General features: G+C 35.8%; 1 protein-coding gene across 1 annotated transcript in view; it reads right to left on the bottom strand.

Moving 5' to 3' along the window:
- The window catches only part of TTBK2 (tau tubulin kinase 2), an 89,984-nt gene that overhangs the window by 26,759 nt on the left and 50,715 nt on the right, over positions 1-12,510 (bottom strand). The window contains exons 6-11 of the mRNA XM_063289878.1: positions 10,141-10,245; positions 7,596-7,661; positions 5,892-5,984; positions 4,932-5,057; positions 3,770-3,927; positions 1,760-1,973 (exon numbers count right to left, since the gene is read on the bottom strand). Of these exons, the coding sequence (XP_063145948.1) occupies positions 1,760-1,973; positions 3,770-3,927; positions 4,932-5,057; positions 5,892-5,984; positions 7,596-7,661; positions 10,141-10,245 (762 nt within the window). The remainder of the gene's footprint in view (positions 1-1,759; positions 1,974-3,769; positions 3,928-4,931; positions 5,058-5,891; positions 5,985-7,595; positions 7,662-10,140; positions 10,246-12,510) is intronic.

Here is a 12,510-nt window from a genome sequence, read left to right as displayed (position 1 = left end):
AATTCCATAATTAACCAATTATATTCACCAGGCTAAGCAGTAACTAGGCTTAATTAGACACATCCCCCCCCCCAAATATATAGGGGCAACAAACAGAATGGCCATTTTCATCTCTTTGGTTTAACCTTATTATATAAGTATCAGCACAGAATACTGGGAAAAATAATTATATTCATGGCCTTAATATAAAAGACAATATAAAAACAAAAAGTAAAGTTGTTAGTAGGTGATATGCTTATTTAAAAAATCAGTGAGAGATACAATGGTGCTTAAAAGTTTATGAACCCTTTTGAATTTTCATTATTTCTGCATAAATATGACCTAAAACATTATCTGTTTCCCACATAAGTCCTAAAACTAGATAAACAGAACCCAGTTAAACAAATAAGTCAAAAACATTATACTTGTTCATTGATTAATTGAGGAAAATGATTAACCATAGTTGAGATTAGCCAGTTAGATTTCAGACAACTCACTAAACTTCAATTAATTTAAAAAGGAAGCAACAGCCTCTAATCTCTATTTCATGGCTGTAGTGGAGGGGACCTTGTGAGCCAGGGAGCAGGAGATGAAAAATTGGTTGTGTACTAAAACCAGTTTAATCTTTCATTCAAACAATTTAGGGAACACATGCACATCATGGCTTCCAGAATTCTTTCCCACCCCTTTACCAGCAGCAGCCATAGGACTGGCCAGTTTTTAATTCTGTGGAACAAAGGAGTGTGTGTGTGTGTGTGTGTATCTGTGAGTGTGTGTTTCAACTCTCCACTCATGTTGCATCTGCATATGTTTGTATGTATTATCTGTATATGTTACTGCACAGTAGGAAGCACAGAGCAGGAGGGAGAAGGTGGGGGGGGGCTTAGAATGGAACAGTTGCAGCATTTTGACTCCACAGAGACAAATCAGGGAGAATTTTTTTCTGGAATGTTTTTCTCCACAACCTTAAGACGGATCTAGCCTGTTTTTTCAAATTCAAACTTGATCTTTCTTTTGCTGACTATTCTCACTGCATCCAATTGGGCCAGGTTCTATTCAGTTCTCAGAGAGTTATATCGCTGATAGACAGAATCACAAGCCCCTTTACATACTTTCTAAGTAAAGAAACCATGTAAAGCTTCTTTACATAGAAAACTGTACATAGAAAAGTTTAAGTAGAATTCTATGGGTTGGAAAGAATAAAAAGCCAATATGCCAATCCTAGGTGCCACAGCATGTTATCAGCATAGGAGGTACTACCAGCTGTGGGGAAATCTACAATATTGTACGTTTCCACAGATACCAATTTGACCATAAAGCTGAAATCAATAGGTTTTAAAGAGCCAATCAAATAAGGCTTCTGTTGTTAAGGTATCTATAATGTGATATGCATTGATATTAAAATTCCTAACCAAATATTCTGATTAGCACTATAAACAGTATGGAGAAAAGGACTAAGACTACTTAGCACTACATTAAGACAAAGATACTTCATCATTCTCTTAAGAAATTCACTGAAACATTCATGATTTTTAGAAACAAATCAATATTATTCTATGTATTTATCTGCAGCAGCAGTATCAACAACTAGAAATGAAACCTTTATGCTCGTACGTATGTATACCACGTGCCAGGGGCAAATTAAGTGGTTTTCTTCATCATACTCTGTTTATTCATTTTTCATGGATACCTAATTAGCCATTGCTGGAAACATAAGCTATATATTAACTTGTAGAAGTGAGAAAAAGTATGTTATTATCTATTCAACTGCAATACTTACCTTATGGATGCCCAATTTAATCTTATTCCTGTTAGCATCCATTTCTTCCCACACATCCTTTTCCTGAAGACGATGTCCAGGAGACTCTGGTAACTTTTCTGGTAAGATTCCAGTAGGGATACCATTCTCACCATCACTGAGTTGTTCATCAGGAAATACTTCATCTGTATTCTCTCGTAATAAATCTCCTGGTATTGGTGTAGCATTAGCAATTCTATACCAAAAAAAAAAAGTAAAAATTAATACTGAAGATATCCCAGTTACTCTTCTAAATTGGCACTTGCTATTTTCCTCTTTGCCTTAGATGACAGAATGCAGAGTTAGGACGCTTACCAGTCCTTTTCTAAAAGAGGAAGAAGAGTTGGCTTGATAAGGAAAACAGAAATTAATCCTGTCTACCAGAAATGCAGGACATGATATTAAACATCTCCAAGCACTCTATAATCACACAAACCTGCAGTCAGACCCACTGAAATCTCAAGAACAATTTTGTTATGCACATGCAGATTTTCTAGATTGATCAACTGATCAACAATTTAAATGTCTTTAATTAGATGTCATCCTATACGATAACAGAGAGAATCTCAATAACAGGAACATGCAAACATAAATATTTCTAATCCAGTGCTGGAGACTACACTATAGCAATAGTGTTCAAGATCTGTAGGTCTTGCAAACATGCATTATATGATGCTTTTCCCAATTTCTGAATTATATTTTTATGCAAACAGCAAGCTACTAAAGACCCCAGGAGTCTAGTTCTGATACTATCTTGCCTGTCACCATACATGCTTTGTGCCTTTTGTTTGTATATGCTTCTGAATCTTCCTCAGTCATATCACACAGGAAAACAAGATTAGAAGGTCAGTACTGTGTGACCTTAAGGACTAATTTGGAAAGCAATAAATAATCTAACCACTTTAATCTAACCAAAATGATTAGAAATATTGCAGAAAGTAAAATTTTAAATGTATCTTCAAATTTAGAAATACAGTAGTAACTTCAGTAATGCTAAAGCAATCTTCCCTAACTTCCAGCTTTCCATTTGTTTATGAAGGTGTCATAATTTACAGCCAGCATGCCATTCCATTAGAATAAGGAACAGAAGAGAAAGTACTCTGGTTTTCTCTCAACTGTCACCAAATAATAACCACTGGAATGAATTGCTTAATAAAGATCGACTTTTTAAATTTTTTTCCCAAATACATCATGCCACTTGAACTGTTTTCAACCTGGCTGATCAGGATAAGAAATGTGACTCTAAGAACTAATGCCTAAACTTGTTTTATTCCCTCCTATCCCTTTTTCTTATGTGTCATATATAAGAGAAAACACAATGAGTGAATATATGAATGAATGTTCCCTGACACTTCTGGAGGACACCAATTTGGGGATGACCCTTCTCTTCCAAAAGACAGTATATAGTCATCTACCATCTTATTACCTCTACTATTATGTTACCATGAATCACTAGATACCAGCATCCTTACAGATTACAATGCAAATTATGGTGAGTTATAATTAAACAGTCACTTAACTGTAAGTGCTACACTTTAAACTGGTACTGAACCATTTCCTTTTCTTAATGAAGTGCAATTTAGAACAGAGGTAGTCAACCTCAAGCCTTCCAAATACTTTAAACCCATCAATCTTACTGTAGTCAAAATGGCCAAATGCAAATTATTACAACAGCTGCAGTTCAAAATATCTGACACAGAATGTTGTATCTTGATCCATTAATTAACCTGAGATGCTTGATCTTAACATGAGATTGCTAAATTTTATGATAGGTGTTTAAGATTTGTCAGCATCTTATTACGAAGGAATGATATCTGCTTCTGTAATAATTGCAATGCTATCATCCATGAAGACGCACCTGTCAATTTTCCTTGCTAAACGGTAAAAAGAACTGAAGCTTATTCTGTTGGACAGCACTTGGTAACCAAAGAAAAAGCACTGATAACTTGAACCGTTAATTCATCTAACATCCAAAGAAATTATTCAAAATACCCTATTGCAGCTGGGGTCAGACGAGTATGTAGTTGAGGAGTAGTTGAAGTGGTGGTAGTGGTGAGAGAACCATCAGCCCCACTCTTTTCCCAGTCAAACAGATCACTCTCTGTCACCCCAAAAGTCTTCATACTATTATCAAAGACGGACATGAGAAGCTATAAAAACAAAGAAAGGAATTAATCATATTTAGTGTCAGTTATTTTTTCAAACTACTTTTTGAAAATTCTGTTCTGACATTGTCTGAAAGCAGACCTTTATACAAGATCTACATAATACATTTATTATTAGATAAAATGAAACACTACCATTATTCATCTTCTAAATAAAACAGCCTCATCTGTAAGTTTCTTGGTATTGCTTATAAGAATACCAACTGAAGAGAATATTTGTAGCTCAGGGTTGAACTATGGAGTCCTCTCTGAGCCTTGTTGTTTTCTTGCACACTTTTCATTGCCAGACTAGGCAAAATCTTCAGTGCCATTGAAGCTGATAAGAATTCTAGCTGCTGCATGTCCAGATAATAGGAAAAATATGGGACACATAAATATCCTATGAATGTCAGGAATATAACAGGGACTTAAAATAGAGTTTTCCTTCCAGAAGGAAAAAAAACTAAAGTGAATTTATAAGTGAATTTCTTCTGTGCTACTACATATTCTCATTCCTTCTCACCCTCAATGTCATCCGTATAATTGCTTCAACAGGCAGCCAAGTTCACCACTCTGTTGCTGTTACAATGGCATGTGAGACAGCAACTCAGTACTATGATAGCAGCTCACTCAGTTTGCTGTAGTACAAATTTACTTCTGATAATGTATATTGTGTTTGGATTACTGTTTATAGATTTATACTCTGATTTTTACAGGGAAAATCTTTCAAAGCAAAAAAAAAATCAAAAATCAAAAATATTAAATAGAAATAGAAAAATAGAAAACCAATTAAATAGAAATAGAAAAATAGAAAGCCAATATTCAAATTAGAGTATAACCAACTAGGAATGGCAAAAAAAATTAATATACCATGAATTTAATATGATTTTAACAAAATGTAGACTGGAACGTATAATTCCTCAAAGCAGGCAATGAAGACTTACACAGTCAATATAACTAAAATAATAAGAAGGAAAGAAGATTTGCAAGTCATAACATAGAAGTCATACCTGGTAGTCAGGTTTAGTAAAATAGTCTAAAGCTGAAATATGATCTAGAAAGATGTTGAATTCTTGAGGGAGATGTTTCAACATCAGCCGGTGATCATATCTCTCTTTTATAGAGCCTACTTGCTCCTAAAAGTAGACAAGTTAAATAGTTACCATACCTTCTATCTAGACAACAAATATTTACTCACAATTTTAAATACATTAGAATTAATATAATTATGTACATTACTTGAACTTATTTTATTTTATTTATTATTCAAATTTTTATTACTGCCCATCTTATTACTGCCCAACTTATGTGTGCAGTAAAAGTTAAAACCTGTCTTTTTGATCTCTATATTAAAATCTGGAGTGTTCAAACATTTGATGACTGTGCTTAACATTTGTGAAGGGGGAAACATAGCTTATACTCAGGTTTTCTGAGTTTTTATCTCCTAGATTTTGAGGTTGGTTAAGCCATAATTTCTGTCTGTGTATGCGTTAAGTCTGTTTTAGAGTATATGCTACCGTTTTTATGTTTCCTATCTCAGAATGGCAGAAAACTATGTCATCAAGTTTTGCAATAATGACAGTGAAATTTAGAGACACAGAGAAAGCTCCACAGTCTACCAAAAAACAAAACAAACAAAATAAAACAATGACACAGTTTAGAGCTTCACAAGCTCAGGGACTGGGTATTCCCTATCCTTGATTGAATCCTTATCTTCCTAGCTAAAACCTGATAATTCCACCACTATCACCCATACTGTGGTCAGTATTAAGATTTCTAATGGCAACATATGGGGATAGGATCTTAGGTGTAGTCAGAAGGATTAAGCCACAGCCATGTGAAGTTCCAATGAAAATAACTTCTCTCATGTACGTTACTAATTATCAAATTAAATTATCATTATGGCTGAAATTAATTCTCACGACTAGTTGATCCTCAAGATATCTCAATTGCTGCATTGCTGAACAAACCTTGTCTTTAATTTTCCTCCACGGCAGTTGTCCAATAACGAACTCTACCAACATGTAAAACAAAGACCAAAGATCATCATGACGTCCCATTTCCTACAGAAATAAAGGAGACTGCATGTTAACCTTCCTTATTTTGCAGTCCTATTCAATATAATCCAATGTCAGAATACTAAGCTATATAGGTAAGAATACTGCATTATCTGAACATGTGAATAATGACACACATAAAGGAAATCTTAACACCACTGCAATAATAGGACGCAAGCTATGCAAAGAGAGAATTGGGGAGGGGGAGAACAGGAGGAAAAGAAGAAAAGGGGTTAGTTACAGATGCAAAAAGGGCTGCAGTTTATCACCCTTTCCTTCTGTAAAAGTTCAACTACATCGAACAGTTATCTAATTAGAAACTGACAGCCTGACTGACAGTAGCACTATTGTACAAGATAAAGTTTAAGCAGGAATTTTTCATAAGAATTTTTCTAATTCTGCAGGACTGTGAAATGATCAGTACAATGACTCCATACAACAATTTGAGAACAAAAATGACTTCTTTATCTAATAAAATATTTAAAATTCTTCTCTCAAGCTTTTTGCTGTACCTAATGCCTTTGTAAATTGTTGGGCATCCTTAATATAACATGGCAAAACATAATACAGGACTTTTTTCCCATTCATTGACCCACGATGACTGAGCTTTCTCCACAATTTTGTCTCTCATGGGAAATCTAAGAAAGTTCTTAGTTTTCCCATGAGAAACAAAAGGCTTATCAACTGTAGAAATAGAAACGATGAAATGCAATAGGCCCGCTTAATATCTAGCTGATAATCTTCTATAAAAGAAAACAGGGTTTCTTCTTGATCTCAAATTATCATCACATATAAAAACTGGATCAATAAGATATTTTAAGTACATAATACCCTGAAAGGCCTTATTAGATTTCATTAAATCAGACATAAATGAATCAACAGATTTCCCATGATCTTCCAGCTGATATCTGGTTGTCAGCAAAAATCAATCTCTTATTAAAAAGGTTAATTTTGCCCAATCTCTCTTGCAACAGAAGCGGCCCATGCTGTGACAATCTGCTAAACTGAAGAGAATAGGTCCAGTGGAAGTGAAATGAATGACTTCTATATTGGGCTTCTTGAAGTCCTCATTAGACGCTTGTAAAGTTGTTGGAGAAAGGTTAGCAAAGCTTTTCTTCCTCTGCTTAGATGGCAGCACTTCCAAAGCATGTTAAGAAGATGGTTTCTTCCCTTTTTCTGTTTTGTATTTAGAAGGGAGGGCTATAGAGGCTGAAGTAGGTAGATATGCTGGAGCGACAGTAATCACTGTGCTCAGGACCAAAGCCACTGAAGTCAAAGCAGTAGGCACCTTCAGTATCTATGTCTTTTGTGCAGTGTAAACTGGTAGGTATTGAGCTCGCTTGAGACAGTTCATTCAGATAGCCAGGGTTTGATTTAAACCTCCATTTAGTACAAATACAGTAAAACAGTAATGCATTTTTTAAACTAAAGCTCAACTATATTATTAAATCATATGCAGTCATTGTCTACTTGTGAACACATTTGATATTTCAAGTAGTATTATTTCCAATTATAATTCAAACAGAAAAATATAGAAAAAGGAAGAATTATGACAGACACATCATGCATGATTTTCAGTTATTAAATATTCAGGCTAATGTAAATGCTAATACTCACTCTATTTCTGTGAGCATTGACTGATGCATACCGCACTGTACCTCTAAAACCAGCAACAGCTCGGGGCTATCAATGTAAGAGAGGAGAGGAAAAAAAAGAGTCTGTATTCCAGAGTAAGTTGGTAAGTGACAACTATTTAGAAAAAAAGATGATACAAAGAATAATTTTGATTATCTGCTTTGGAGTTTCTCTCTGCTGATAATGTACAACTTCTTTAACTTAATGATTCTGCTGCGAAGTATTAATATAAGTTGGATTTAAGAAGACAAACATACATATCTTGATCACAGTTTATATAACTTAAAACAATTTTTACTTAATCAGATGTTATTCTACTGTTTTGCCACTTTCCTTTTTCTACACAGCGGAGTCCAGTATTATGGCACCTTATGGATCCAATTTGTTACCAGCAGATCTGCAAGGCAACTCAGCTGAAGGTCTCATTAACCTCTGAAAGACAGAGGTGACAAAAGCCCTCAGTAAGGTAGCTCCCAGGTGGCCTTTCCCGGTATGCCAATACCAGGGGCCTCCTATGTTTACTGAGGGGCTCTGGGAGATGGAGTTCCAGAACAGACATCTAGAATGACCCTGGCAAAGTGAATCCAACTGGACATGGGTAAGAGCTCAAGTTTAGACCTACACCATGGCATATTTATCCATTCTGAAGGTAAAATTTTTGCACTGGCATTTGCACCAACCATAGCCTCCAAACACACTTTTAATCAGGGTTACATAGAACATAGTAGTTTGTTTATTTTTGAAAAGTACACATTCTTTCTACAATACACATCAAAATTCCCAAGCAGCTTACAAATGAAAATAAAATGGAAGCATAATATTACAAAATTATGTCTATATTGCTTCACTGTAGGATCTTCTAATCAAAGGCTTGTTATTATTGCCTGAAGATATGGCAGACACATTTTTCACTCTTCTACCTAATAGTTTGCCTGTCAAACAAAGAGAAAGAAACTTTAATATTTCTTCCCAGAGAAGCTCAAGGACACTTTGCAACTCTTGAGTTACATTTGTCAAAGAAGCTGATGGAAGACTGCATGGAATTAACTGAAGTGGATGGAAAACTGCATTCCCAATAAGGTTTGTAGCTGGTGAAAGTAAGAATCCCAATTCCAGTCTGGAAGACTGTCAAGATGCTGGGAGAAGTTATTCCCTAACATAAGTGACTAGCTAGAGCAGCCTTTCTCAACTTTTTGGCCCTGGAGGAACCCTTGAAATATTTTTTAGGCCTCAGGGAACCCCTGCACATTCAGGCTCAAATATAGGCCAGAAGTTACAAAATTATTATATTCATTTCATGTGTAGGCCTGTATATATGCATTAACAGCACTCTTAAACTGAAAATAAAGTCTGAAACTTACCTCTTTAATGTGAAGTTGCCTGAATTTGAAATAATTTTTTAAATAAATTGTATCTACCAGGGAACCCCTAGTGACCTCTTGCAGAACCCTAGGGTTCCATGGAACCCTGGTTGAGAAACCCTAAGCTAGAGAGTATCTCAAAGCTGTCTCAAATCTATGACCATGGAAGCAAAGGAAGAATCTTAATTAATTTTTACATGTTCCTTTCATTCTTAGAAATAACTAAATTGGTTCTTATAGAACTATGCAGAGACACTTGATTCAATTTGAGGACTGGATTCAGAGCTGTGTGATTCACTCTGTGAGCAGTCCTATCTGGCATGACTCCCAGAATGGGCAAAATTGTGCAAGAGTCTGTGTTCTAGTCCCACCTTAGGCATGGAAGCCGGCTGGGTGACCTTGGGCCAGTCACTCTCTTTCAGCCCAACTCACCTCACAGGGTTGTTGTTGTGGGGAAAATAGGAGGAGGAAGGAGTATGAGGTATGTTTGCTGTCTTGAGTTATTTATAAAAATAATAAAGGCGGGGAAAAAAATCTAAAAAAAAAAGATGGTTGGACCAAGAGAGAACTTATTCAAGAGCAGGTACACCACTGTTTCTTTCAAGGCAGTCGGGATGTTCCCTTCTCCAAAATCTATCTGTCTCTCTGTCTCTCTCCTGTCTAATCTAACCAGCCATGCACACACTCCAACCACCCAAAAGAACTAGGTAGAGCAGATAGTCAGGCCACAGATAGCTGACCTCAAGCTGCAGAGAATCCTATCCACTTTCTTGGTATCCAAAAACTGAAATGAATGCCAGAACTTTATAAGACCAATATCAATTTTGCTTTAAAACCCATGTAATAAAAATACTTATTGTATATTTATGTATTTTTAATATTCGTCAGGTGAAATCTGATTCTCCTCCTAAACAGAGTATTCAGAAGCTAAGTTTTTACTGTTTTCTAAGCATTGCTTAAGATTCCACATTATGACAATAGCTCAGGGTAAAATCAGAACATGATTGCATCTTCTTCTTTACAATACTGCCAAAATTATATACTGTAAGCCTGCTTTTTTAAAACCATGCTGAAAAATATATTGATTAAATAATTCATATTGATAATCATGTTAACACACTGAATTAGGTATTATTTATTTTAAAAGTTTAATTAAAATTTCTTACTGGTCTGACATCCCCACATGAGTTTGTAAACTGACGTGCCAAGCCAAAATCCAGCATATAACACTTCCTCCAAGTGCTAGGAAAGCGTCCCATAGCAAAATTAGACTAAAAAGAAAAGAAAAAGAAAAGAAGTCTTATGTTTATAAGGTACAGATGAAACACTGTAATTTCAGCTTTCATTTCATACATTTCCATTGTAACCATTTAGAAAAATAGTTGGTGAATTGATTGGATACTGAAATCAAGGACTATTATTGTTGCTTCTGTTTTAATATGGTACATATGCTTAGCTAAAAATAAAATGTATTTTTAAAATGCCGTTGTTCTGATACAATTTATTGTTGTTTAGAAGCAAGCCCTGATGTATTCAGTGGGGCTCACTCCTTAGAAAGAGTGGCTAGTCCTCTATTATGTAGAGAAAATTAATTGTGCAGTATTGAATCTAGCATTTCTTCCCAGCTTGAGGAAAAGTGAGAGTGACACATTGATAGGGCTACAGCATTTATCCATCCCCATGGGATCCAGAGACAAGGCTAGAAAGGATTCTGAGGTTGCTTCCTGTGGGAGGAGTATCTCCTTTCCCAGTTTCAGAATGACAAGCCAGTAGACATTCAGTAGAAGGAAAAAACTGAGTAAGGTTGAAAATAAAGGCAAGATATGTTATACTATGTGTTGGGAGGGGGAGAACATAGACAGCTTTTTCTCTCCCCTCTCAGAATTTTTGTTCCCGATAGGCGCAATCAACACAGAAGGAAATGGTACACAGTACAATAATTTCATTGGTTTATTTAATCAAAGCTGGAATACGATTGTCCCTTTAGTAAATTTTTCAATTCCATCACAACTAATTAGAGATACACAAAATCAACATGATTTTCCCAACTAATGTAAGCAGATAAGTTATCTAAATTAGTAATCAGAGAATTACCAAAAGTTGTCTTGTAGCTCCTTGATTTCAGAAAGATTTTCAATGTAGAAAATATAGCAAGAGAAGCAGCAGGCAAAAAGCAGCAAACAAATTGACAATCTATACAGTGAAGAAGCTCTACATGTACATCCCAACACACTTCTCCCAGCTTACATCCAGAGCTCCTCTTTTCATTTCCTGTTTTATAACTTTGGACTTTGGCTAGCTGGTTTTCATCAATCTTATCAAGGATATTGTTACAACTTAGAAGACAATTTGGGAATGAGTCCAGCTGTCCTTGGACACTTCTTGATGGAAGTTCATGTTCTGACTCTTGACCCTTTTATCTATCAGTCATATTTGATCTTTTTCCTCCTCTTTGGTTCATCATTCTTTTAGTCCATCCTAGCATGCTGTTGCCTTTCCAAGCACCTATGTGTTCAGATGGATTATACGTATTTCATTAGACTGAGTATTTATTATATAGTTCAGTAAGCTCATTATCCATCATGATCACTAGAAAAGTTCATTTGTTGGGCAAGGCTGAAAAGAGGTTACATTCCATTCAAAGATGTTCTTATTTTCACTGATTAAATCAAGGACCTGCATTGTGATCTAAATGTCTTTTCTTCCCTGTTCAATCAATTTATTTATTTAATTTTTATCCCACCTTTATTATTTTTATAAATAACTCAAGGTGACAAACACACCTAATACTGGATGAACAGATCATTTAAATAGGAGAATATGTGTATACCCCAGGATCTGAGGTAGGCTATAAAAGTCATTTTTACATTCATGAATACTACAGAAGCTGACAACAGGACAAATGGGAGGGTCTTGAATTGGTACTGGGTGCCTTGCTCTAATACAGCACTAGGTTACCTCTGCTCTGCCCTTCATAGTGGCTGGCATGTTCTCAGGTTTGGTACCCTGCCAAAATCTGGCCCCTCGTTATCTGAATCAGAGTCATACTTGTGGCTGCAAATGCCTGCTGTCTCTTTGGATTGCCAATCTGATGGGTTGGTCTTCAGCCTCCAACTCAGAATATTCAGACAAGACAATAATAATATGCTGAAAAGATAATTCATGGCCTCCAATAGCAGAATTTTCTTTTGGTCTTGGGTCTCTCCAAGAAACTTTTCCCCCTTGAATGGGCCCAATATTAGCCTCTAAATCCAAAATGGTCCTGTGTTCTGGTGACCATATTAGCTGCAATGCCTCTGGCTGAACTGGGCATTGTTCTGATGAGCACCCACCAAAAAAGCCTTAGTTACTTTGTTCAGCCATGTCTATGCTTCTTTGGCTCTATAGAGATGAACTGTTAGCTGTCTGGCTCACATGAAAGAATCCGTGGTAAATACTGAGGGAGGGCATTGTAGCTAGGGCTGTTTTCTGTGCTGCAGGATCTTATTTTCCTGTCCTCTGGGTGTTTGTAGGTATCTTCCCCATCTTTATTTACT

Source organism: Candoia aspera, chromosome 1, assembly GCF_035149785.1.
Source record: "Candoia aspera isolate rCanAsp1 chromosome 1, rCanAsp1.hap2, whole genome shotgun sequence".
NCBI lineage: Eukaryota > Metazoa > Chordata > Lepidosauria > Squamata > Boidae > Candoia > Candoia aspera.
The sequence above is the reverse complement of the archived record's forward strand: the minus strand, read 5'-3'. Positions and strand labels throughout refer to the sequence as shown.